The sequence below is a fragment of the Phyllopteryx taeniolatus genome, chromosome 23, assembly GCF_024500385.1.
Source record: "Phyllopteryx taeniolatus isolate TA_2022b chromosome 23, UOR_Ptae_1.2, whole genome shotgun sequence".
NCBI classification, from domain to species: domain Eukaryota; kingdom Metazoa; phylum Chordata; class Actinopteri; order Syngnathiformes; family Syngnathidae; genus Phyllopteryx; species Phyllopteryx taeniolatus.
Genome location: NC_084524.1, coordinates 1023247 through 1049944, shown reverse-complemented (window position 1 = coordinate 1049944; position 26698 = coordinate 1023247). Strand labels below are relative to the sequence as shown.

Genomic DNA, 26698 nt, shown 5'->3' with positions numbered 1-26698 from the left:
GTGTAAAATCTGGGCCTGTCTCAGAAGCGCATTGAATTATGCCAGGAGGAGGCAGCAATGTACAGTGTCACAACTCTTCAGCAGAAATATTAGTTGTTCTTTGCGGAGGATAAAGAATATACGAGTAGGATTTGATCGGTCTCCATGTGCCGCTTCACAGTGTGTTCAAATATTCGTTGCTGAAAGGGGAATACCACCGCTCCATAATGTAACAATAATGTTTCCCGTTATCATTGCAATCATTTCGATTTTTATGATCATACAGGTTACGCGCAGCTGAAAGAACAGATTAGAATCGCCCTGCTGACAAACGGGCAGCGGCGTGACGACATGTAGTCGAGCAAAGCAGCGTCATGTGACGTTATTGACACATTCCAGTAAGTGGAAGGGAGACGCATGACGCAAAACAAAGCACTGTACACAAATTAATTCATATAAGGAATAAACCCAAAAACAAGAACATAGTCGTAGAGACTTTGTATTTATATTATTTCTGTAGCATAGATTTTCAGGCTTTCTACCTAGTACCAACACAAAATATGCACGTGAGGTGCAGGTATTATTTTTGTCCACTCGGGGTCGCCGTCCTCACGTTCTACACTGTCGTGTCTGTGACTTGAAATGTTTGTGGCTTTAAAAGGCGGGTCCCGGCCTGTCGAGTGACGGAACGAGAGCGTCGGCTATTAACTGGCTCGCCGTTAACCGGCAACGGTCCACGTGGAAAAAACGATCAACACAAAATATCGCGAGATATCGAAAAGTCGATATGTGTAAGCTGACGCGAACTGTTTGGAATTTCCATGAATGGCTGAAGGCTGCTTTCTACTTGGTGAACGCCAGAAGTCAGCAAGGAAGGTGTCATAAAATTGGACCTTGCGTTGTCTCCGTCAGTGTTTCCCAACCTTGAGTCAGCCTCAGAATATACTTTCACAAAGAAAATGTGTCATGAAAATCGTGTGGAGGAGCATTTCATTGTTCAGTTTGTCACTGTCGGTCACAGGCACAGAGAGATGAACACAAATACATAAATTGGACTAAATCGATCATTTTGGGGCCGGCGTACGCGCAGTCACAAGACGACAGAAGCAAAGAAGCCCGAGACGACACGCAGCCTTCGTCAGCACTGCGTCAGCACGCCCATGAGCTCATGCTGATGGAGGGAGGAGGGATGACGAGGATGAGGGGAGGAGGAAGGGCGCGGTGTGGCGCGCGCACACACACACACACACACGCAGAGGACAGGAGCAGCAGAGCAGCGAGAGCAGAACAAAACAACAACCTCCTTCATCCTGCTTTGAATTATTGCCTCCTCGTCCGAATTCCTTATTTTGAGGAATCCGCTTCCAAGGAAAACGGGATTCAGCACCTCGGATAGCGACCATGGCGCCCGTGACGCTGGAGGATGGAGCCCAGCCCGGTGAGTCTGCTTCCTTTTGGACCTTGTGCCACACCCGGCGAAACGTCACTTCGTCTTACATCGATGAGTGCATCACGCGTTTCGGTTTGGACGTCAAAACGGCTTGAGCGCAAGAGAAGCGGTCACAGACGCGATACAACGATCGGGCTCTCGGGAAACGAGGATTCTTCGTGTTCTGCGCAACACAACGCAGACAAAGCAGTCATTTGGTTCGGTGCTCAAATCATTTCTTTGTTTCCTAAAAATCCTTTTCTTAATCCTTGCACAGTATCAAAACAAAAAATGAAGATCGCAACCAGAAAAATAGGAAATAATTGCAGTCGGTGAGATCAGAACCGCTTCATAAAATCAATCTAAATGACCTCCAGTGAAGGTATGCAATGAAAGTAAAGGGTTTAAATGCAAAGAAAAAGTCTCAGCCGTGTCCGTGTCGGCGGTTATTGTTATTGCTGCTTTAAATGCACGCTCGATGCGTTAGGGCGGGGCAGCTAATCAACAAACCTTCCAGATATGAAAGACATCAGGTGGAAATGGATGCAAAATACACATTTCTGGTATTTCGTCAGTCCTAGTCGTCCGAGAGCAGCGTTCTCCACCGCGAGAAAGGCTCCGCGTTGCCCCGGCTGAAATGGAAGCATCGTGCCCGGGTGCCCGCGCGACAAGGCCTGCCCGTCGTTCTGTTCAATCGCACTCAGACGCCGGCGGACACAAAGCTCTCTCGCGCTCGCAGATGGGAATAAATCCTTATTGTGTGTTACATAAGGCCCTCTATTTTTTTTTTTTTTTATTTGTTTATTTTTTATTTACTTTAGCCGTCATGCTTCCGTGTGGAACACATCTCTCCCAAAACATTTTGTTTGCTAGTAGCAGGGTTCGATAACGCACAAGGCTTTTGCATGGCAAATCCTCAAAGTGATCATCAAATGGCGCAGGCGCAAAGATTTGGCGATGTGGCGAGGCCCATCTGTCTCGCAAAGCTGCATTCCGACGGGCGCTCACAGCGGGCGACCTCCAACCTACGAGGCCTGCAATTTGCCGAAAATGGCTGCTTCAAACCAAAATGGCCGGCTCCCAGTTTGTTTGCTTTTGAGACCTTTTCCGGCAAATGTAATTGTCAGGGCCTTGACAACGACATTGTCTCGTTGGTTTGATCCTCATTATTAAGACGATGGATGAGTTGTGAACACAATCGCGGCATCTTTCATGGCTTCTGTTCCCTTCTTTGCGCCGCTGTCTAGCGGTGGTCCCGGCAGGTGTTGCGGCGGTGAGCGTCTTCGGCCTGATCTTCGCCGTGTCGGCCTTTTCGTGGATCTGCTGCCAGCGCAAAAACACCAAAAGCCAGAAGACGCCCCCGTACAAGTTTGTGCACATGCTCAAAGGTGTCGACATCTATCCGGAAAGCCTCAGCGGCAAGAAGAAGTTTGCCTCCGCCGCCGTGGCAACCGATCAAGCCGATAAAACGGACGTTAATGGCAACTGCCACGCCGCCGCGACGCCCGCGGCCGCTCCCGAGCTGGCGTCGAGTCCCGGCGGCTCCAGACCGGCCCTCCATCTGGACCTGGAACAACGGGACCTCAACGGCAACTTCCCCACCAAACCCTTTCACCACCACAAGGTGCGCAGCTCGCCCGACTTGGAGCTGCCCTCGCCGCACGCCGGCTTCGCCCAGCCCGGCGCGACGGAGCGCCGGGACCTCCCCTCGCCGTCCGCCGCCATCTCCGGCCAGGCCCCGACCCCGGCTGCGGACGAGAGGGAGGGGAGGCTCGGCACGCTCCACTTTGCCTTGGAGTACCGACCGGAGAAGAAGGCCTTCATCGTCCACATTAAGGTATCGACATGTTGCTTTTGTCGAAATTGCAGGTGTCAAATAAATCAAGTGCGGCTACTTGGTTTTTAATGTCTTATTATCTCATGACGCTACTGTAATTGTAGATGTGAAGCCCAAGCAGCACTTTGAAACAGTAATCCTTGCCTTCGTCACATCTTGGCTGGATGACTGTAATGCGCTTGACTTTGGAGTCAGCCAGCCCTCCCTCAAACGTCTCCAGTAGGTTTCAAACGCTGCCGCTTGCCTCTTAACTGGAAGAATCTAACTCCTCTATTGGCCGCCTGTGCGCTTTCGAGTTTAACATTGTAGTTGTTTTGAAATCTCGAAATGGTTTCGGCCCGCCTTACCTCTCTGAGCGGCTCCGTCCCAAAACGTGTTCTGTTTTTATTTGCGTTTCCCAAATCTGTGACCGGTTGATTTGACTCCAGGAAGCCCACGGCCTGAGCCCGACCGATGAGCAGTCCCTGACGTCGGACCCCTACATCAAGCTCACCCTGCTCCCGGAGAAGAAGCACCGGGTGAAGACCAGGGTCCTGAGGAAGACTCTGGACCCGACCTTCGACGAAACCTTCAGCTTCTACGCAATTCCGCTGGCCAGAGTGTCGGAGCTGGCTCTCCAGTTCACGGTGCTCAGCTTTGACAGATTCTCCCGGAATGAGATCATCGGCGAGATCCTCGTCCCGCTGTCGGGGATCGACTTGTCCGAAGGCCGCGTGCCGATGAGCCGGGAGATCATCAAGAAGAACGTCAAGGTGAGGAGTGGACGAAGTGGGTGTGGGGATCGCTCCATACTGGGATTCTTGAAGTGTGGGCTCCCTCCGGCCAAGTTTCTTCTGTATTTTGGAAAAACGGTTCGGTTAACCCCAACCTGCATCATTTTCTCATCATTTCAATCTTTATTCTCCTAACAATGCGGCAAAATTAAGACTTTTCTTTCTTCTCATGAAATTCCAACTTGTGGATTGGAATTCGCGGCACTGCGCTTTCCTCCCACATCCCCAAAACATGCGTGCCAGGTTGATTGAAGACTCAAAATTGCCCGTAGGTGTGAAAGCGAGCGCCAACGGTCGTTCGTTTCTACGTGCCCCGCGATCGGCCGGCGACCAGTTCAGGTGACCCGAGCGAGGATGAGCGCGGCGGAGTTCTTGGAAAGCTGTGATAACTTAGCGAGTGATCTTTGTGCTTGCTGGCGTCGTCGCAGAAGTCGTCGGGCCGAGGCGAGCTCCTGCTCTCCTTGTGTTACCAGTCCGCCACCAACACGCTGACCGTGGTGGTCCTCAAGGCCCGCCACCTGCCCAGCAACGACGACAGCGGACCCACAGGTGCGCTCGCTTATTTTCAATTCGTTGTCGCGTCATTAAGATAAACGGGTAATAAACCATTCTCTAATTAAACATGCGAAATAAAGAGAAATACATATATTTTTCCAAAAAGTGAGGAATTACCTTGGGTCTTCCCATAGTTGGAAGAATTTGTTTGATATTGGCATTTCTGCTGAGTCACTTCTTTTTTTTGCATTTTGAGCAAAAAGGATTTTAGCGACAGAGTTGCGTGTATGCCGAGGGACACAACTTCAGAGATATTGATACAAAAAAGAAAAAGAAAAGGTTTAACAATGACAAGGCAACGTCATCATATGAAAAGATACCAATTGAAAGGTTTATTGTTTTTTTTATCTGTTATATTTGATATGTAAGTTGGTTGTAAAACAATTTGAAGGGGTGATTTGGAAATATCGACTTGATTTGACTCCGCTGCTCCCCGCACAGATCCGTATGTGAAAGTCAATCTGTATCACGGGACGAAGCGCGTGTGCAAGAAGAAGACCCACGTGAAGAAGTGCGCCCCCAACCCCGTCTTCAACGAGCTCTTCACCTTTGACCTGCCCTCCGACGAGGGCCTGAGAAACACCAGCGTGGAGCTGCTGCTGATGGACTCGGACGCGGGCGACTCCCGCTGCCCGAAGCCGGTCCTCAGGCGGCTGCTGATGGGCACGACGGCGGCGGGCACCGCCGGCGAGCACTGGCGGGAGATCTGCGAGCACCCACGCCGCCAGATCGCCAAGTGGCACGCCATGTCTGAGGATTAAGACGGCGGCATGCGTGTCGGATGTCCCGTCCGGTTCAAACGACGGAGCGACTGAACGGAGAAGGCGCGATTCGGGGTCCGGCTAGCCATCGGACGATCGGGGAGGGAGGGACGTGATGTCATCAACCAACCGACCGATCAATCAATCAATCAATCAATCAATCAATCAATCAATCGCTCGCTCATCTTGGAAGTTACAGCGCTGTCGTTGACTAACAAGGCAAAACCAGAAGCGCGTACACGCTACATTGGCCAAAGTATTCGCTTAGCTGCCGTCTGCGGTCGGCCGGAATCTTCGTATCTCCAAAATCGTTACTTTGCCAAATGACTGCAAACGACTGCTGTCGTCGTCGTCGTCGTCGTCGTCATCGTCGTCAACCATTCATTTTTATCACGACGGGCTAACTCAAATATGGCCAAGCTCACTTTTTTCCACTCACGTTTTATTGAGTTTTTATATCTGTATGTATTTATTCTCTGCATTTTTGCTGTTGTTGTGACGTTCTTGTTTTTATTTTTCTTTGTAAGGTGACCTCGGACCCTCAGAAAGGCGCCTGTACATAAAAAGTATCATTCTTCTTATTATTTTTACTACTGCTATTATTATTTTCCGAGCTTATTGTCGACAAAACATCCAGACTTTCCACGCGCGACATTAGGAGGCGGAGTTTTAGTTCAAGAGTTCATAGATTTGTTCTCAAGCGGTTTTTCAAATGAAAGCGCTTCGTAATGCATACAAATAACAGACCGATCGATTTGTAAAAAATAGGATTGGGACGAGACTCGGAGATACGAGGTTTCCGCTCAACAGCGATGACATCCCAGTCTTAATCCACGGGGTTCAATTGGACAAAGTATCCCAAACGATGTGAAGAATTTGATCGACGCGCTCCTAAATCTTGTGGATATCCTTCCCAGAAGATGTGCTGGGCCGCCCTCATATCCAACCTTGTGGATGAGGAATAGGATGTCACGTCGATCGGCAATCCAGTCAAGGCAGGCGAGCGAATATTTTTGCAATCCCTTGGAGCTTCAAATGAGCTCAAAGACTGTCGCCGGGTTACGTCCGTCAGGTTGTCATGGTAACCCGGTGCTTCAAGGTCTCTTCGTCTCTTCCTCTTTAAATTGACCTCTGCCTTCTGACCAAAACCCGAAAAACAGCTGAAAATTTGACATTTATTCATTGGAATGAACACATTTGTAGATTTCATTTAGATTTCTTTTTTTTTTTTTACTCCTCTGGGTGGACTTGTGGAACATGTTTTTGAAGTGCTATTTCATATCAAGCCTAAATGAGGTGGTTTGCGCTTGGACCGGCGTGCTGCGGCGATGCATTGACGCGCCACTGGTGACGATGTTTGCGTCGTAGATGTGTGTGTGTGCGTGTGCGTGCGCGTGTGCGTGTGCGTGTGCAATGTTTCCTGTCTGTGTTTTGTCCCCTTGACTGTGAGCACGAAGACAGCTGAAATGTAATTGTAAGTACCCTCAAATTAAACAGAGCAAGTTACGATAAAAAACAAAACAAAAAAACAACTTTGTTTTTTATTTTGCTGCTCAGTGCCATGCGTGTATCATGTTTCCCCAATGAAAGGAACACAAATGCAACGAATGCATTGCAGCCCCTCCAGAAAACACCAACATTCGTTTTTCTAAAAAAAAAAATACATTTGCACTCCACAGTCATATATTCTTCATCCTCTGCAAAGAGCCACGGAGATGAGAGGAGTTCAAACAGCCGAATGAGCATGATGTCCTTCTAGCTGTCTTGTACCGCCTCCCGCTGGCCAAAGTGGGCACACCCAAAGGAGCAGCACAATATCCAACTCTTGAATTCATTTTAATTCCATTTGTTTTGTTTTTTTAGCAATGTTATACGATATTATGGAGAGCAATTTTCTTCTTTTTGCTTCTCTCATTAAAATACATATTCAAGCATATTTGGGGGGCTGAGGTTAGCACGAGTGATTCTTAAAGCTTCGGGAAGATTCGATTCACATGGTGACACATAAGAACGTAAAAATGAAGTGAAATTCATTCCGTATTTATAATCTACCGTTAATCGTGTCGGTCCGCGCAAAGTTGGCGCGTGCTGGCTACAGAGTGGATGAGTCATCGTGGAAATGTTCTTCGCGCTTGACTTTCTTTTCACGTAGCCAACCCTCAACATCCTTCAGCAAAGCGGCAGCCGCCATCCATCTCGACGTGAGCGCGCTGAGAAATGGAATCATCCAATGGCGGCCCCTGTGTAAGACATCATATGGGTCGCTATGGCAACGGCACCCGGGCCACTGGCGCTACGAAGAGGACACACACAAAACATTATTTTGTTGTGGAGTAATCATTCTTGTGTGTGTGTGTGTGCGCGTTGGCACAAACAAACAAGGCCCGACCTCTGCTGCCATGGCAACAGAGCCTTTCCATGGGAGGGAGTGAAGTGAAAGCGAGGGCAACAAATGGAGGACAAGGAGGAAGCGGTTCCGGTTCTTTACAACATCGAGTTGATGTTGAACATTTATCGAGCGCAGAGGGGAAGTCTCCGTTCCAAAGCAATTTTCTGTGTGTCGCCAACCTTCCTCCACCTCGAGCCGATCATGAAGGGAGGAAGGAGGAAAAGAAACGTTTTTTTTTCTTAAAACTCCGTCCATCATGTCATGTGACTTCCATTCCTCACCTTTGGCCTCTCAGCCGAGCAAGCATCCATTCGTCACCTGTGCCGTTGTTGATTTCATCTCACTTGTCATGTTTCTCTTGACCCCTGAATGTCACACACACACACACACACACACACGCACGCGCACACGCGCGCACCGAGTGAATGGGTATTTTTTAATCCATGCGAAAAATAATAATGACTCAGTCCCGCTTGTTGCTGTAACTCCAAGGCTCATCCACATGAAAATACGCTTCCCCGTTGGAAGCGACGTATCGCGGAGGCCCATTTTCTCTTCTTTTTCTTGCCTGTTCGGCCTCCGCGTGGCCCCATTGTTCAGTCCGACTGTCAATCAACACGGATCCCCACCCCCTCTTCTCCAGCCTAACCAATCAGTCAGCTCTGAAATGCTTTTTTTTTTTTTTTTTTGAATGCCAGGCCTCCAACATGGTAGCCCTCCACTTGCTGCTTTTATATGAATTTGTGTGTAGTTCTGGAATCAAAATGGGAATTTAGCTAGGTTTTCCGAGTCAACAACATTCTGTGTGTTCTGGATGTTTGCTTTTTTCCGACATCCCAAATCATTTGCTTATATTAACATTCAGCAGCTCTCGGCAACTTCGACTATTCAAATATTGCTGCGGATCAACGTTAGACCGGCTTGTCGGCTTCGCCGCTTTCCTTATTTTCATCGACGAAGCTCACCCGAGATAAAACGAGATACGGATGCGCTAACAAAAGTCCATCGCCGTGGAAACAAAGTCAAAACGACCGCTCGCCGGAGGGTTACATATTACACCTTTTGAATAAACATTGCCCGCTAATAGCTTTGCAAATGAAGCAGAGACAAACACTGGTGCCGTAAAAAAGGGGGACGAGTATCCTAAATAAGCAATAGGTGATGAGGTGACTGTGACACGCACACACGGGCAGGCTTGAACTTTGCTCCTCTGCGGCGCGTCCCGAGCGGAGTCCACGCGTTGCCCGGTCTACCGGTTTATAAGTCATCGGCCGGCCAGCGCCGGGGAGAGGGGTCGGCGGGGGGGGGGTGGGGGGGTGGGGGCTGAACTCGGAGGCTGAAAGAGTTGAGGCGCCAAGGAGAGAAGGGAGAACTTGCAGCCATGCGGACGGACAGCAAGGCGGAGGTCGGGGACGCCGGCGACAGAGGCCGTGCCGTCGGCAGTCTGATGGCGCTGACTGGGGACATGGAGCGCTTGGATGAGTACATGCGAGGCACGGAAACTCACCACCTTCGCCGTATTACGGTGGCGGGAAGTCAGCAAGTGCCAATGCTTGCGAGATCTTGCAGCTATGTGGAGACTTTACATTTTGTCAATTGCGCGCGTCTTCCCAGACAAGCGGTTCGCGCCGCAGCTGGCCGTGTGGGCCCTCCGAGGGGTGACGCGGGTGATTTTAGCCAACAACCCGCTGAGTGGCGCTCTCATGCTGGTCGCACTCTACTGGGCCTCCCCCTGGCAAGGCCTGCTGGGCACGGCGGGCCTGCTGACCTCGACGCTCGTAGCGGTCATCTTAGGACAAGACAGGTTGGTTGTTTTTCTTTTTCAGGATATTCCAGGGGTGGGAGTAAGTTACACACTGTACGCCGTAAGTCGTAACCAAGTCAAGTCTTAAACTTCGCATTTCAAAGTTGTTGTGGGGACTGTCATGGTGTGCGCGCAGGGCAGAAGTGTGGGGAGGACTGCACGGCTTCAACGGCATGTTGGTGTCCCTGCTGATGGGAGCGTTCAACAGCGCCGGAGACTGGTACTGGTGGCTGCTGCTGCCGGCTTGCTTGGGCTCGGCTACGAGGTGAGACGGGCGCACGTCTTGAGAAACGCTAAACGGTGTTTCTCGCGCCAGCTGAATTCTCTCCCCCCCCCCCCCCCCCCCCCTTTAGTGTCTTCTTCTTCAGCGGTCTGTCGTCAGTGCTGGACCGCTGGGACGTGCCAGTTGCCGTCTTTCCCTTCAACATGGTCATCGTCCTCTACTTCCTGTGCACGGGCCCAGATAACCCCTACTTCCCGCACCGCCTCGCTGTACCGCCGAGCTCGGCGCCGCCCAACGTGACAGCGCTCAGTGTGGCAGAGGTACTCAGTATTTTATCTGATTTATTTTACCTTTCCGAGCACAGTGTCCCCCCCCCCCCCCCCGCTGCAGTATTTCGTGGTCCATGAAATATATTCACGTGCGCAGTGTTTCGCGAGTTAAACTGCGAATGGAAAACACGGCGCAGACGGCGTTATTGTGAGCCTGCTCGCTGGCCCTGCGAGGCCAACTTGAAATCTGCACGGGCCAGCGCGACTGCGCAGATGGTACAGGATGCTCCTCTTGATGTTCCACTCTTTGTTCCTCACATCTGCATTTTGTAGCATCTAATTAGCAATCACGTCTGCCTCGTCACGTCCTTCCTATGGTTCCTCAGTTCCCTCCAGAGGAATGCAAGCATCTAAATCTTCTCCATCACTTGATCACCAGCTGCCGTCTGATTGCGCCCTCACGCTCCCGTCCACGTCTGTGCAGTTTGTAAGCCTTTTTCAGCGATGCGCTCCGCTATCTGAAGTCATCGAACGCCTCCTTCCCTTCTCAGTCATTTCCTTTTCTTCCCTGTCCTCTTTTTTTCACCTCTCACTTTCATTTCACGGTCGTCCTCCTCCGCCGCCGCGCTCCTGCCGCGCAGCCTATTTAGAATTCCTTTCTTCGTCTTGCACTCTGCCCAAGATGGCTGCTCAACAGCAGTGTACAAAATCGAAACCGTGTGGAACGGAGTCAGTGTAAGGCAGCTGTTGTGGAAACTGCGCGCGGCCAGTGGTTATCAATATGGTATATTGTATCCACTGTAAATTGTGTCAAGGAAATGAATGGATTTCTGCCCGACCAGCCTTTTTTTTTTTACACAAGCATTCTACGTAGTCTACTGACGAAACAGACTATCCGAAGGCAAGATGTATTTTCACATCGCAATTGTGCCAGATAATCGCCGATGAGAACAAAGGTGGTCAAGTTCTGATATCGTACCGGACTCCAAAGTGCATCAGGTGGTGCTGTTTTAGCCAAGCCCCCCCCCCCCCCCAAAATTGCTAAACTGTAATGTTGAAAAGCAACTGTGTATATCTCCACAATTCAGTACTACACACGGTAGTTTTCAGTCTGTGCACAGGTTTTCAGCAATGATCTTCAAATATATAAACAAACACGTCTCTGAATTCACATGACAAGCGTGTGCGCCCTCTGCACACTTGCAGTTGGGGAAAAGAGCGACCTTTTTTTTTTTTTTTTTTTTCTCCCCCCAACATCGCCCCAATGATGCTCTGTGGTGCGCAGGTGTTGCAAGGTGTCCCTCTCGGCGTGGGCCAGATCTTCGCCTGCGGTTCTCTGGGTCCGTCGCTGCTCATCCTGGCCGGACTCTGCCTCTACTCCCCCCTGCAGGCCGTCCACGCTCTGCTGGGCTCGGCAGTCGGAACTCTGGCTGGTGAGTGTCGAGTGGAGATGGGTCGGATATTTGGAATCCTGAGCCGGGATTATCTAAAGTGGGAGTTTTAAAACTTTTGAAATCACACGTTTACCAGCCCGCTTGGCCAATTACACTGAGCAAATGTCAAAGGCCAAACTGTAAAACGGAAAGAAGCTACCATTGCCCACAGGCAACGGCGAAAAACTCCAAGCAATTAGCCGAGTTGTCGATTAAAGTCACGCGGGCCTGAAGCGGCCTCGTTTTCTTTTAGGCGTCTCGCCGCCTGTCTGCGAAAAAGAGTCCAAGTTGCAGCAAGTTATTCGGACTGATTTGCGTTTGCGGCAATGAGTCACGCGGCGCTGCGGTTTTAAAAAGCGACACCCGAGAGCGTCGGGGTGCAAACGTGCAGGATGAAGCGGCACAGCCGAATGGCAAATGCTTCTGCTTACATTTTTATCCATTTTTCATACAGCTTATCCTCACTATGCCAGTGAACAATTTAAAAAAATCGTCCACTATATGGCAGAAGACCCCGTCGGTGCAATCTTGTGGCATCTTGGGGCCCAGGAAGTAAATTGCGTCTTCATTGAGCCAAACATAGCTTTGTCTAATATATAAAAACAACTTTGCCACCATCTTGTGGCTCCTGTAGGCAATTACAACCCTTTTTGGGTGGGCATCAATTAGAACCGCAACGAAACATCCAAGGACTCGAATAAAACTCGCGCCGAGTAACTCAACACCCAGACCGGCAAACTGATTAGCCAGTTAACAGTTAACGCTGCACTTTCATGGGCTGACGCCCACGTCACTCACCGGGCCTGGCCGCGCCTTTTCACGCTATACATGTTCAAAAGTCGCAGATACTACAGTAGAATGTAAGAAAGGCGACGCAAAAATATGCGCACCTCACATGTGCATGGTATTTTGTTTAGTAATGCAAATCCAATTTGCATCTGCCCTGCGATTGGCTGGCGACCAGTTTAGGGCGTACCCCGCCTCTCGCCCGAAGATCGCTGGGATAGGCTCCGGCACGCCCGCGACCCTAGTGAGGAGAAGCGGTACAGACAATGGATGGATGGATAGTCCAAACATTGCTGAGAAGGCAAAATGTGGAACGCTCAAGCGGCCTGACTCTGGTGCACCTGCATCAACAAGCCTCCTCAGCGCACGTTCGACGCTGCATGTTATCGGGCGCGTGTCAGAGGGCACGTGTGGATCTGAGGGGCCGTGAGGGACAAAATTCACCATTACTTATCACTACTCAAATACTCTCATGCACACTACTGAAATTCTTTCACACATCATAATGAAATCGGAATAAAATATTCAGTAGTTCATATAACATTATATATATATATATATGCATGTGTTTGTAACGGTGCCCCCATGTGGATTGTTTTAGCACTGTCATTTGTGGTGTGTGAGGGCCTTTGTTTGATGAGCGCGCGCGTGTGTGCAGGATTGTCAATGGCCGTGCGCCACGAGTGCCTCTACTCGGGTCTGTCGGGCTTTAATGGCGCTCTGGGCTGCATGGCGGTGGGAGGACTTTTCTTCAGCTTCAGTTGGAGGACCCACCTGTTGGCCATCGCCAGTGGTAAGACACACACACGCACACACACACACGAATTTCACTTGAGGCCTTCACGTGTGCTGTGTCTTTCTCAGCTTTCTTGTCAGCTTTTGTCGACATCGCATTGAGCAATCTGCTGGGAGCTGTAAGTACCCTTCACTGCCTTGGAAGTTCATTGTGTGTCTTAAACATATACTATTTATAAGTATCGCTTTTGTTCACCATATATATATATATATATATTTTTTTTTTTCATGTGAGAGACACGATGAACAAAAACATGTCAAGCGTTCTAAATAGATGAGCAAAATCAGTATGTGTGTACCTAGTAGTGCAAATGGCGATATTGAATAGTGAAACTTTTTGGTGCAGTATAGGCCAATAACAACAACAAAAACATCTCACACAACAACGAAACTGCAAAAAACAAACAAACAAACACACGCACACACACACACACACACACACAAAAACACATGCCTAAAAAAACTCACACATTCCAGAAAAAAACTCTCTCGCTCACTGACAAAACTCTCACTCACACACATTCTCACACTCACTCAAAAAAACTTTCTCACACACACACATACACAGTCAAAATACTCTGTCTCGCCCACACCCAAAAACTCTCACACTCACCCAAACAAAACTCACACACGTACGCACACACCAAAAACCAACTCTCACTTGTACAAAAAGTTCTCTCATCCACCCCCCCAAAATTCTCACACTAACCAAATAAAACTCATACAAACCCAAAAACTCATGCGCACATGAACTCTCACTCACATTACGAAACGTCACACTGGCAAAAAAAGCTCTCATGCACCCCAAAAAAGTCTCACATCCAACAAAAAATGTACGCACACAAAAATCCTCTCACTAAAACCACAAAGGAGAAAAAAAAGAAAATGCTTTTTCATGTGAGAGCTACAAGTTCGGTTTTGGGCCGCAGACCGAGGGAGGGGCTTATTACATGGCAGAGCCAATCGGCATTTGAGAATTGAGATGGCTTCCGTTTTCGTGCTGCCTTTCACACACAATGTTTGACTCTCACATCGACAATAAAGATCTCCCACGTTGTTGGACGCGCATGAGAGAGGTTGTTTGAGTGAGTGTGAGTTTTTGGTATCGGTGATAGATCTCGGTGTGCGCGTGAGACGTTATTTCCGATCTGAGAGCGCCTCTGGTCCCGGCCGCTCAGATGGGCCTGCCGGCGTGCAGCTGGGCCGCCACGCTGACCGCTACGCTGCTGCTGCTGCTGCCGGGCGGTATGTCCGCGTACCGAATCCCGCTGGCTCGGGTCAGGGCCCCCGAGCGGAACCTGCGCTCCCGCAGCCGCTGGGAAGCCGGCAGCGCTGCGGAAAGAAACAGCACCGACGTGTAGCTGGAGACGCTTCGCTCATCCATCTGCTGAAGGCGATGAATTGCAATTACACACGGAAGACAAAAGAGATGACAACTGAAGGCAACTTTTATTATTATTATTATTATTATTGTGCACAAGTGAAGGAATAACTGCATGTTCTTTTCCCACAATGCTGCCGCTGTGGATGATTTTCAACATATTTCCCAGGATTATTGCCTTAACACGCCCCACATACACTTCTTTTCAAATTGCTTCTATAATTACGCCTATGAGCTTTTCTGCCACAGTGCTTTTTAGTTCTTTTCTTTTGAATCAACATGCTTTCAGATGTGGGACTTTATTCTCTTCTCACAGACAGCGTTGATGCGTTTGGTCATAAGAAACATACAAAAGTGCTTTTCAGTCTGTAATTGATTGATTGCTTGAGCGTGAATTGTAGAAAACAACCCAAAGCAAAGTATGAATACAAAATACTTGCACAAACTTTTTGTCTGTTGAGCGAATGAACATTCTTCGTGCGTACGTTCAGTTGAAGTGCGAGTGCTGTTGTTTGTGCTTCTTGCCGCAGGTTTTTGCTCATTTGACGATGTCATTTTTTGTAATTTCACGAGGGAGGCGACATCAGCGGCAGCTCATTTGGCCTGTGATGAAATGTCAAGGTTGAATTCAGAAAAAAGCCAATGTAAACATTTCTATGTGTGCGCTATGTAGTTTGTATTCACATGCACTAGCATTCGGAGTATGTTTTATGTTTTAAGACTTAAAAACTACCACGGCTGAAACAGCTCTGTGACTTTTACATCCAAGCTTTCTTTATAATGTCATTTCTTTTTTGATTTTTATGAATAGCCACACAAGGTTTCATGCATCTAAACACCCATCTAAACTAAGCACGTGTAAAATTCTCCAGGAGCTAGCAGACGACGTCCTATTTTGGATGCAGGACACACTTTACAGTTTGGGGTGTAATTAAAGCCAGTTTCAATCCAGATTTGATCCGAACACTCTGCTCCCACCTCATTATTATTATTTTTGTCTCGACATCTTTAGACGACATCTAAGTGTTTGATTTTGTAAATCGACCATGAAGCAAAGAAGTGCATCATTGCTGAACGCTTGTCTTGACACGTGCGTGTGCGTGTGTTTGGACTAAGGTGACTTTTTCAGCGTGTGCCTGTGAGAGACGATGTCCTCAAAGCAGCCTGGCCATCACCAGCCCCTCTCTGCTCCTGGCTTCCCCTCTGAGGATCTCCAGGAAGCCCAGTTTAGTCAAGAACTCCAGCCTCTGGCGGTCGGTGGGCTGAACCTCGCAGAACACGCCCTGAGAACCTGCGCGAAGGCACCCGAGTTAGCGGGAGGATATTACGAGCGCTGAAGACGCGGGGGTCCTCACCGTTGGCCTTGAGGGCCGCCAGGAGGGTGACGAGCAGGGTGCGGCTGACGCTGACGTCCACCAGCTCGGGCAGGTTGTCCAGACGCAGCTGGGAAGGGAAGTGATAGAGGAGCGAGTCCGGATACTCTCCCTGGTCCTCCTCCATCAGCTTGATTAAGTCCTGCGTGAAAAAAAGACGGCGCTTATGCACTCAACTGGCCATTTATTCTGTACAAAACAACCGACCAATAGATGTCCTGGTCCAATTAGAACTGGAACTATTTAAAGTGGCGGTTTGCAGTTTTTTTGTCATACTGTATTTTTGGAAACCGTCACTATGGCAACATAGCAGCTGTGGCCAACGTGGGCTTGCATTGCTAATGCTAGCGTTGTATTGACGCTGGACTGACGCTGAAACCTCCTGGCTATGCTTGCAGTGTGGAGGACACGACGGAGGATCAGTGTGCGCTTTGACGCGCAGCACGGGCAGCTAGCATGAAGCCAAGTCCCGTGTCCCGTGATGTCACACACTGTCGATTGCGGTTTGGCTCAGTGTTTCACCCGTGTGTCACATATTTGTGTTGTATTTTTGCTCCCACACAGCATCCGACCTCCTCCACGCCCACACGTGTACGCACCTGCGTGTTTGCGTGCCCTCCGTTGGGCATGTACTTGTCCCTCATGGCGGGCAACCAGCTGGCCTGACACCTCTTGGCAAAAGAGCCGACGTCCAGGATGCCCAAAATACAGCCGCACACGCCCAGCTCATCCTCCAAGATGAAGCTGTACTCGGGGCACAAGGCCAGGCATGCTCCCAGACACCTAAACAAGCCAAATGACTCTTGTGACTCGTATCTGTGTCTGTGCAGATCCAGATCACGTGACCCGCACCTGTCTCCTACGACATCCGGATGAGACGCACCCGACTCTTGGCCACACTGAGACCTCAGGTGAAGCTGACGCACCATCCGGTACAACTCCACCTGCAACGGACCGAATCATCTTTCTTCTCTAGCTATTTTGATCACTTTAAACCGGTTGGCGTTTTCATATCATTCTGCTATGCAACTGATAACCTCCCAATTCTTAATAAGAATAAGGAATAAGTTGAATTCACAAATGCAATATTGATCAAAGACTGTGTTTTGACTAGTGCTGGCACACACAATGTATTCTTGCTTTAAAGATTTTTGAGTTGAGTTCCCCTTTAACATGGATCTTACCAAGACATTGCCCCTATTGGGACCATCGCAACCAGCGGCGTGAGCTCCCTACCTTGTCCTTACTGCGGTAGGGCCTGATGTTGTAGAGACGCGAGGTGGGGAAGAGAGGAGGAGGGTGAGTGAAGAGTTCACTGCTGCTGCCTATTGGGAGAAGCATCTGCGCTCATGCACGAGATGCACGACACACGAGCTGAGCGGAGGACCAAAGCGAGTCATTTCACGTCGGCAAACGAACGACAAACCTGCACTTCCCCGGATACGCCTCCTTTAAACGCCCACGGCTCCGACTCCTCTCGCAGCACGTCCGTTCCTGCGGTCTTCCCGCACACTATCTCAAATCAATAGTACTTTTTGGTCTGACTGTGGGAATAATAACAATGAAAGACCCCGGTAACTCACAGTGGAAGCAATTCCTCCAGGAGGCCAAGGTGGCGCTGTCATTCAGGACGCGACCATCTGAGTGACAGATGAGCGGTGTGTGACAGCAGCTATTATTATTATTATTATTAGTCGTATTAGTATTATTATTGTCAACACTGTACAGTGGTACCTTGAAATACGAGTGACCCGGCTGGAACGTTTTTTGAAAAACGAGCCGTCCTTTCACCGGGGTGTCAGCGTTCTAACCCTTTAAGCAACGGACACAAACGCGACGGCGCAACGTGTAGACAGACAACATAACGCTACTTACAGGCATATATTATTTATCCCCTGTGAAGAACTACTAATATTACTAACTTAACTGAGTTGTGACCGCCATCTCTGTGGATATATGTTATACTGCCCCCAGGTGGCCAAGGCGCACACACCAGAAGGAGCAGCAGAATGTCCATTGAATTGAAGGAAAGAAATGTGGCAAAAAATGTTGAATTCTATTTGTCATTAGTATTATACGCAGTATTATACAGTGCTATTTTTCCTCATTGAAAAATGTTTCCAATACTATTTTGATTTTGTTGGGGTGGGGCTGGGACAGATTAACGGCCTAGAGAAAGTTGATTTGAGATACGACTGTTTTGAGGTATGAGCGTGGTCACGGAACAAATTCACCTCCTGTCTCAAGGCAGCACTGTATTCTTCTTGTTATGTGTGTTCCTCACCCAGCCAGCATACGAAGGCCTTGGCCACAAGTGCCATGTTCCTCAGGTCCCACACATACGGGTAAAGGTCATACAGCACAGCCCGGTTGGCCCCGCCCACCACGCTGCAGTGCAGCTGCGCAATGTCTTCGCACAGAGACAGGAACTCAGAGGCCCGACCCCGCCATTCATCCACCTGTGGACACACACCCGGCAAGTCCACGATCACGTACTGGATCCAAACAGAAGACTGTAGAACAGGGGTAGATAAATCTCAATCTCTGGTAGATAAAGAGTTTTCTTCAATATGGCCCTTGCAGCCTTCATTTTCTCCTGCGCGGCTCCCAGCGAACATTTTTTGGACCCCCCATTGTAGAAGGCTTGCAAACCTTGTGAGGTGAACTCTTCTTGCTGTTGGCGCAGACCAGGTGGCAGTTGCTTTTGAGCCAGGTGAGATCCTGGAGAAGTTTCTGGGCCGACGGGCCATGCTCGTGAGGCAGATAATGGAGGCCCACCAGCAGCCGCACCTGGGATTCGCTCAGAAGGCCCTTCCCACCGGAGTGACCTCGACCACGGGCCTTATGTCCATGGCCTCCCCCTGAAGGAGCGCCGGACCTGGATGCCGGCGCTCGGTTGTCGGCTTGACCCGGCTGCCGTTTCCCGCCCTCTTGGACCTCCCTCTCCCCTTTGCTCTTAGTGGGTGAGGGAGGGGGAGAGCTTGAGTTGAGGGGGAACACGGGGAGTTTGGCCACCACAGAGGCCCCTCGAAAGGTGGCGGTGCAGTCGGATCCGTCCGGGGTTTTGGATCGGGAACTGCGCTGCTCTGCTCGTGCGCGCTGCCGACCTGGGAACAAATTTATATGTACATATGTTTCATCATTGCAATAGGTTTGCCAGAAAAGCAAACGCTTTCACTGCTGTAAAGGGTGTTCCTGAAGGTCCAATACTTGTCCATTAAGACCAGTGTTGCACAACATTTATTGAGCCATACATTTATAGTCAACAATAATTTTCTGACCAATGAAGTGAATCTGGATCATTTCCTGTGGCGCAGCATTTGGGAATCACTATATATACCCTAGTATATGTACCTGCTTGTAGAGGTTGGTTGAGTTCTTCCATCCAGTCGTGTAAGGCAGCAGACAAAGCTCTGTCGGGACAATAATCTGTCTCCTCATCTAGAGGATAGAAACAACTGCATTATTGTACAACTGTACTTTGGTGACAGAATCATCCCTCTGCACTTTCCTTATTGTTTTCACCAAACAATTTTTAATCACAGAAGCACCCAAATGACACAAGTAAGCATTTGCCAAATATACTACAAGATGTACTATTTTTGCCTTGTATCTATGCAACATCACCTTTGCTCTCCTGGCTTCCAGCTCTGTACCAACTTGCCAGCGTGTGCAGCGGGATGTAGTTGGCCTCAAACTCGCAGTTGGGATTGAGGAGAAGGCCCCTCAGGTGGCCTCTCAGCCAAGGCTCGCGGCCCTTGAATGGACCCAGGAAGAGCCGGCGGGAGTCGTAGTCGTTGGCGTGCAGGTTGTCCCAGATGAGCGGCGGGCGCTGAAGGACGGACTCCACCTCGGCCAGGCGGTCCACACAAAGCTCCCGAGAGATGACCTTGCTACCTGTAGGCCGCAGAGGGAAGGGCAAGTGCAGGCGGCTCTGAAGTTTTGAAAAAAGATCATGATAATAACAATAATCCCGTATTGCGGTACAATCAGTTGAATTGTATCAAACTAGGGAATGTGTGACTCAGTTAAAGAGAAAACAGACTTCAAAGAAAGCATTCAGGACTGAAACATAGCGAGACAATTAGTCGTACTTACTATTATACTATACTATACTATACTATTAAGAAGTAAACCTCAAGAGATTAGCCAAATATGCTTACAGTTATGACACGATTCAAAATCAGCCTATCCAGGAATGGCCAATTAGCGAAGATGTGATTGTGCGAAATGATAGTGTGGATATAAGTCATTGTTTGTCCATTGTCCGTCAGACTCTCCCTGGAGAAGCTCATCAATTTGTTGCTCTGTGGTTAAGAATAAGTTCTTCGTGAGCAGAACTGCTCAGACTCCAGCCTTTTTTTTCCCCAGACTTTGACAACTTTTCAGCTCCAAGGTACACACATTTTTGACACCAAAAACTGGAGTTCAAGAGTCTTGAATTGGGTGTGAGACACAGAGGACTGGACAGGACCCTGAGATCATCTGGCCTTGCCTGAGGTCCCTGGTACCGTGCTTTTAGTGTTTTCCCAACATCATTATGTCTTCAGTCTCTCAAGGGTTCCCCGAGAAATCCGTTGATGTGATTCCCGGGTGCCTTGAGAAGCTGGTAACCAATTCTGGTGCCTCACCTGTCCATATTACTGTGATGTTGGGAAGCAAGTCCTCGCCAACAGTCTGCAGGTAAGGAGACTTCTGCACGCTGGGGGAACACAGAGAACTGCAGTACTCTAAAAAGGAGAGAGGAAGTTCATTGTTGACGAGTAAAGCTTTGAAAGAGTTCCGCACGGTGCATACCTGTGGGGCAGAACAGGAAGACGGGCGGCTCCCCCAAGAAGCGGTAAATCTCATTGGTTACGGTGACCTGAGCATGTGCGAATGAAGAGAAGGCCTCACTGTCAGCCTGACACAAGGAGTGATCGATGTCGTCGAACAGGATGGCGAAGGCCTGGCAACCGAGGTCAGACACCTGCGTGCATCCACGACACGATACAAGTTGCTAAAGTCAAAGCGGGTGAAGGCATTTGAAGTGTGTGAAGTATTGCCTACTTGTCTCAGCTTGCGTTTCAGGAGAGTCAGGTCACAGGAGGACGAGAAGACGATGTCCTGACCGGGAGAGAGGGCGTAAACGAACCTTAGGCCTCTCGATTGGGCCTCCGTGATAAGAGTGCGCAGTTGACCTGAGAGGACGGCATTTGAAGACGGGAGAAGAAGAAGCTGGACTCGACAGAGGGACGAATGGGACGTTCTTACCTTCCTCTTCAGGTGAATAGACTTCTCTCCACAACAATCTATGCTTCAGGTCATCTTTTGGACCATACAGGTAAGTGTTTAAACCCCAATTCTGCATCCTTGCACAGAGAAAGCGAATATAAAAAATTCATATTGTCTGCAGTTATGCCATGCTCTGCGAGACAATACGTGTCAGGTAGCAGCAGCACTGTATTGATCTTGCGGGTAATTTACTGGAAATGACCTCCTGAGTTATGAATGGCATGGTACCAGCACACAGAAATCATTCATACAAACACATAAATTGTTTGTAGGTGGACCGCGCTTCCTGGACAGATGGTACATGTTGTGCACCCATCCACCATCTCCACTCGGTTCCCACTGTGCCAAACTTACGCAACCCTGAATACCGCCTACTTTTGAGCCTAAAGAAGTGGCTCTATAAATAACCGCAGTGCCCACTCCACGCCTGGCTGCTGCTACGGCGACAGAAGTCTTTCTACGTGTAGTGAACAGACATTCATGGGTTTATGTAGAACAAATGGATGCCGAAAATGGAGCAACAGATATAGAGCGACTATGCGCACACACAGTGGTGGCACACTTACCACTGGAAGAGAAATCTCCTCTGGTCCATAGACCAAGGCCTCCCATAGAAACCTATTGATGGAAGATAAAAGATATAAATGCAATGAAGGCCCTGGAGGAGGGACATGCTATATGTTGTCTTTTTTGTTTTGTTTTGAGTCCAGGACCGTAAATAGAGTCTCAGTTCTGTACGGTCAATGAACCTGCATCATTTCATACCACCGTAGCTTGGCGCTGTGCCAATGTGCTTAGTCACTGGAGAGAATGAACAATTCCTCCTAAATCGCCCCTGTGAAGCTCATTCATCCCATGCGCTCATCCTGTGTTTACCATCGACATTATTCATCTCTGGCTAACGTCTGCTATTTTTAGATTCGGGAGCATCGCCGGTGTTTCTCTCCTTCCTTTGCGACGTCTGTATTTCGTGAACGCAGAACACGGACCAGCGGCAAGTCACTCAGAAACACAATGGCGTACTACTAATTTTACCTGTCGGTCTGGAAGTTCCTTCCTTGCTGGCATGTGGGGAGTGCTGTGTGTGCAGAACTAATTACCGACTGTAGAAAGATACCGCAATGGCGAGTGTTGGTCGTATTTACTCAATCTATTTCGAATGAAAGCCTAATGAACAGTTTGCGTGACTGATTATTAATTACTGCTGATGGTATGATGGCTGCATTGATGGAAATCAATGCATTGTTTTAAAAATATGATTTGCCACTCCTGTATTTGGTCACCAGCGTGTGCCTCCATCATAATGAAAGCTGTTTCTATTCTCCTCCGCCCATGTAACTAAATGAGCTAAGTACAATATTATCAACCCTATCCCTCACAATCCATACTAAGCCTTGTCATCTTCAAATGTATGCACCGGCATCATCGTTACTATCCCCTCAATGCCTCCGTATCCCTCTTTCTAGCACATCCACGGCCACCAGTGCCTTTCCATAGAAGCAGAGTGAGCCCATCCACATATCCCAGGTCGGATGATATCTTGGCGCATGGCTACTCGTCGGCCAATAAACACCTTCACATGCGCGCGGCATCAAGTGCCCACACAAAATGTAGGTCAAACGGATGGAGAAGGTGGAGGAGGGAGAAAGGAGTCAATCACACGATGTGATGGGGGAAGGATGCTGAAGACAACCGCTCTTACCTTCCACCACCCCGCAAAGAAAGTGCTGGTTCGCCTCCATCTTGCATCCCTTGCGAGACAACCAGGGAAGCCGTGTTTGAGCCTAGGTGGCGGCTGGACGCTTCATGCTGCTTCTTCCTCCTCCTCCTCCTCCTTCATCCTCTCCTCGGTTCTCACTGCCACGCTCACCGCCGGTGATGCGTTCACGCGCACAGCAAAAGCTCGTTCTTTCTAAATTCCACAGTCGCCTTGCTTTATGTCCATTTCCAGACTTGTTTATTTTTGTATTTCAACACGCATATTGTTTCAGAATTTTTAATTGGAATAAATGAAAACTAAATCCAATAATGCACCTGACGTTTTACTCCTCCCTGTGTGTGACAAAAACTCTCCCCCAGGAGGCGCGGCTTGCCTGCCAAGTGCAGAACTTGCAACTGCTCCGAACTGCTTACATTGGCATTCATCGTTTCAACGGAGACATTTTCCTTGTAGAACATCAAGGTAGGACCGATGCAAAACTTCAGCTACATCTGTTCTAACTTCAACGACATCAAATATTTCTCCTATTGATTCCAGCAAGCAGATTAAATGCAACATGAGGGAGCAAACTTTCACATTTCACGTCCATGCAATCATGTTGGACTTTGAGCAGCTTTGTTAATGATAAGGAAGTTGTTGTGTCGCCTAGTAAGCATGTAGTTGGAGCGTCCAGGCATGGGATTACTTTGTGATCCCGCTCATTTAACATCTTTTGCACATCCGACCCAATTAGGGCCCCCAAGAGCAATTAACAACAGAGCCAGGTGTCACATTCTTCAACTAAATATTAGTTTTTGTTTTTTTGAGTATTTGCTTGACATTTTGTTGATTCAATATAGTCTCTTTATTGTTGTTCTTGAAATTATTTTTGCACAAAAATAAACGTATATATAAATATATATATATTTAAAGTAAATGCACAGTATACTGGTTTATTTTTGTTAGTTTTAGTAGGCATATATCAGAGGACTCAAACGTTTTTCCTCCAAGGGCCACAGTTGTTAACCAAAAATCGAATTTTAAATCAGCATTCCTGAAAAATTGTGGCATGCAATTTTTTTAAGCACACTAGAAGTTCTACTGTTTATAGCCCCTGTTTCCATATTGCGTCATTGTACACCACTGTGGTTCATTACTAGTTCTTTAAAACACATGATAGGTCTATATACTTCAGCACCGCTGATTCTAGAGCATCATGGAGTTATTTAAAGGTTGGTTGACTTTATCATAGAGCGTTTAATATCCAAGAATCATTTGGTTCTCATTTACCGTTATATAAAACCATTGGTAATGTTTGGTTCGATATAAAACCACAAAGAACGGGTGCTACATACTCCCAAAATTGGTTCCCCTATGCATACAAGGCAAAGAACTGCATTTGTGAACTTTATTCTTTCGTGTATACAACTACTGTTTCATTTTCTAGGAAGGGATTTGGTGCAGAAATGACAATTTCTGTGCAGATTGTTTTCTAAAATGAAAATAACAAACCCATTTAGCAAGCAACGTGAAGTAGGCACACTTTATTTGCTTCAAAGTGACACGGCAGGCTGGATCCGGCCCCTGGGCCTCGAGTTGTGGCCGAGATGACATTTAGTATCCCACTTACTGTGTTATCGCTTGGAATCTTGTGTCCATCCTTATATTTTTGATGTATTACTAATCACTAATCTGTATAACTGGCACAAATAGAGAGCCCCAAACTAGAATTTTGCTGAGGTCCCCACATGTAGGCCAACTCTGACTAGTGTTATTCGTCAAGGTCATGGCCTCCCCCAGCACTCTCTTGTCAGAGGCGCTGTTCCAGTGTGCCATCTGTCAGGATGTGTTCTCCGAGCCCGTGTCCATTCCCTGCGGTCACAGCTTCTGCCTTAGCTGCATCACATCCTGCTGGGACCAGAGTGTCGCCTCCAGCTGCCCCAAATGCGACACGCTCTTCGTCGCTCGGCCGGAGCTCTGCGAGAACTCTTTCGCCAAGGAAATGTCCAAGCAGATAAGAGCCAGAAGGAAGCAGATGGACTCGGAGGTTCAGGAGATGATCCAGGACCGACTCCAGAAGGTGGCGGAGATCAAACACTGCATGGAGCTCAGCAAAGTGAGTTGCCCGAAGATATAATACAGAAATCCTCCACATAGTCACAAATTGAACTCCACCTAGTCACTGTTCTCTGTGTATTTTGGTGCTCTTTCTGTAATGTCCTAAGATGCCACAAGATGGTGCCAAAGTCTAAGAGGAAAGTAGTAATCGGGTTCCAGAAAGTATGTTGAAGTGGCGCATTGTAACTGTCCATGTAACGTAAAAAATAACGCCACACAGAGAAGTGTTGGTAACAACCCTCACAAATTTGAGTGAGTAAAAAAAATGCCAAGTATAAAAAATGACGCTTCAAAATCGATCCCTTTCCCATGCAAATAGTGGACAACTGCTGTATTACAACTATATGTTTCAATGATGTCTCCAGGAAAATACCAAGTTGGAAAAAGAGCGCAGCGCAGAGATGTTCTCTGCTCTGTTCCAGACGCTGGAGAGAAGCCGGGTCCAGCTGCTGGAGACCATTCGGAGGCGGCAGGCCAGGATGGAGCACCGAGCCCAGAGGCTGACGGCAGAGCTGGAGCTGGAGATCAAGGAGCTGGAGAGAAGTAGGGAGATGCAGCACCTTGTGCACACCGACGGCTGCCTCGATCTTCTGCAGGTCAGCGGCGATCCGAGCTGCAAATCGTTTACCTTTTGAGATATTGTGCTCGCTTCAACTTGTATGTGTCAGAGGTCTTCAGCGTCAGAGTCCTGTTGCAGCAGCCTCGTCGACTTACACCCGTGTTTGGGGATTGTTAGGAGAGCGTTGGCCAACATTGATCAACAACTATGCTCTTTTTTAGAAATACTTGCAATTCAAGGTCAGGCAAAATGCACATTGTTGAAAGAAACTGTCAAACACATGGCAGCTGTCTTTCAACTGTTTTTTTTTTTGTTTTTTTAACTTGCAGAGCATGACATGATGCGGCAGTATGCAGGTAGCCAGACCTTATCTCTAAAATCATGTTCATGGCTCAGGAATGATCATATCAGTTATTGTGTTCCTTTGTAGCTGAAGTTTATCTGGACCCCAGGACAGCCAACCCGTGGCTCGTACTGTCTGAGGATGCGAGACGGGTTCAGGATGGAGATGTTGAGCAGAACCTGCCAGACCTGCCAGAGCGCTTTGACACCGTACCGTGTGTGCTGGCCACCAAGGTAACTCGAGATAAAATTGATGGAGCAGAATAAGAGAAGTACAGAAGACAGTCTGTCTTTTTACGCAGGGTTTCACCGCAGGGAGGCACTACTGGGAGGTGGAGGTGGGGGACAAGACGTCATGGGACCTGGGTGTGGCTCAGGCGTCCGTCAACCGGAAGGGTTTGGTGACACTGAGCCCACAAGACGGATACTGGGCTGTTTGTCTGAGGAGGGAAATTGAGTACTGGGCCTGTGCGGCACAGGCGCGGCTTCTGTGTCTACCCAAGAGCCCGAAGGTCATCGGACTATTTTTGGACGTGGCGGATGGGACGGTGTCCTTCTATGACGCCGAGGCCAAGGCACACATCTATTCCTTTACACACGTTCACGTCACAGAGGCCATATTTCCCCTTTTCAACCCAGATGTGAGCGACAACGGAAGGAACAGCTCACCGCTCATCATCCGACCAGCGGATGGAAGCGTGAGTTTAGACAATGTCACAATATGATTGAACTAAAACAGACACACAGCAAAACATTTTTGACTAATCATTTTTGATTAAAAACCCAGAGCGAGTGTTGTTAACAACCCTGCCAAACTTGAATGATCTGATCTATTGAATGATTTGAATCGTCTTATGTACTGAACATATTTTGATATTAAAATTGGAGTGCCTCTTATACTGCATGTGTTTTGTGTTTA

At 48.5% G+C, this 26698-nt stretch overlaps 4 protein-coding genes and 1 long non-coding RNA gene across 10 annotated transcripts; 3 read left to right on the top strand and 2 right to left on the bottom strand.

Moving 5' to 3' along the window:
* Window positions 1-46: 46 nt before the first annotated feature.
* Window positions 47-6610, top strand: syt4 (synaptotagmin IV). Its single transcript, XM_061764356.1, has 5 exons — window positions 47-1417; window positions 2656-3245; window positions 3674-3997; window positions 4447-4567; window positions 5015-6610. Exons 1-5 carry the CDS (start codon window positions 1381-1383, stop codon window positions 5332-5334), a joined length of 1392 nt encoding a protein of 463 aa, XP_061620340.1. The 5' UTR covers window positions 47-1380; the 3' UTR covers window positions 5335-6610.
* A 558-nt stretch (window positions 6611-7168) lies between these two features.
* LOC133472874 (uncharacterized) lies at window positions 7169-8997 on the bottom strand. The gene is made up of 3 exons (XR_009786889.1): window positions 8005-8997; window positions 7724-7912; window positions 7169-7627 (listed from the first exon to the last, which is right to left on the bottom strand). It is a non-coding gene; the product is annotated as an uncharacterized LOC133472874 (long non-coding RNA).
* A 55-nt stretch (window positions 8998-9052) lies between these two features.
* On the top strand, window positions 9053-16781 carry si:dkey-183c6.7 (urea transporter 1). 3 transcript variants are annotated; one of them, XM_061764153.1, is made up of 8 exons: window positions 9053-9216; window positions 9338-9527; window positions 9664-9792; window positions 9881-10070; window positions 11305-11452; window positions 12897-13031; window positions 13103-13152; window positions 16618-16781. In XM_061764153.1, exons 1-8 carry the CDS (start codon window positions 9105-9107, stop codon window positions 16630-16632), a joined length of 969 nt encoding a protein of 322 aa, XP_061620137.1. In that variant the 5' UTR covers window positions 9053-9104; the 3' UTR covers window positions 16633-16781. The 3 variants fall into 3 exon arrangements, with proteins under 3 accessions (XP_061620137.1, XP_061620135.1, XP_061620136.1); XM_061764151.1 differs by lacking the exon at window positions 16618-16781 and adding an exon at window positions 14212-14860; XM_061764152.1 differs by lacking the exon at window positions 16618-16781 and adding an exon at window positions 14149-14236.
* On the bottom strand, window positions 14464-23091 carry si:dkey-183c6.8 (protein O-GlcNAcase). 2 transcript variants are annotated; one of them, XM_061764146.1, is made up of 17 exons: window positions 22764-23086; window positions 21628-21679; window positions 21041-21138; window positions 20837-20967; window positions 20585-20756; window positions 20419-20517; window positions 19415-19684; window positions 19142-19228; window positions 18440-18894; window positions 18072-18246; window positions 17371-17427; window positions 17214-17299; window positions 17024-17128; window positions 16640-16731; window positions 16387-16570; window positions 15770-15929; window positions 14464-15705 (listed from the first exon to the last, which is right to left on the bottom strand). In XM_061764146.1, exons 1-17 carry the CDS (start codon window positions 22801-22803, stop codon window positions 15569-15571), a joined length of 2400 nt encoding a protein of 799 aa, XP_061620130.1. In that variant the 5' UTR covers window positions 22804-23086; the 3' UTR covers window positions 14464-15568. The 2 variants fall into 2 exon arrangements, with proteins under 2 accessions (XP_061620130.1, XP_061620129.1); XM_061764145.1 differs by having other exon boundaries at window positions 16387-16731; window positions 22764-23091.
* On the top strand, window positions 19554-26676 carry btr33 (bloodthirsty-related gene family, member 33). Of its 3 annotated transcripts, none has more exons than XM_061764149.1 (11): window positions 19554-20294; window positions 20451-20470; window positions 20596-20747; window positions 20846-21052; window positions 23141-23243; window positions 24544-24876; window positions 25301-25474; window positions 25547-25676; window positions 25767-25793; window positions 25868-26013; window positions 26082-26676. In XM_061764149.1, the coding sequence occupies exons 6-11, from the start codon at window positions 24547-24549 to the stop codon at window positions 26502-26504; spliced, it is 1230 nt and encodes a 409-aa protein (XP_061620133.1). In that variant the 5' UTR covers window positions 19554-20294; window positions 20451-20470; window positions 20596-20747; window positions 20846-21052; window positions 23141-23243; window positions 24544-24546; the 3' UTR covers window positions 26505-26676. The 3 variants fall into 3 exon arrangements, with proteins under 3 accessions (XP_061620133.1, XP_061620131.1, XP_061620132.1); XM_061764147.1 differs by having other exon boundaries at window positions 25244-25474; XM_061764148.1 differs by lacking the exon at window positions 19554-20294 and having other exon boundaries at window positions 20362-20470; window positions 25244-25474.
* The last annotated feature ends 22 nt before the right edge of the window (window positions 26677-26698 follow it).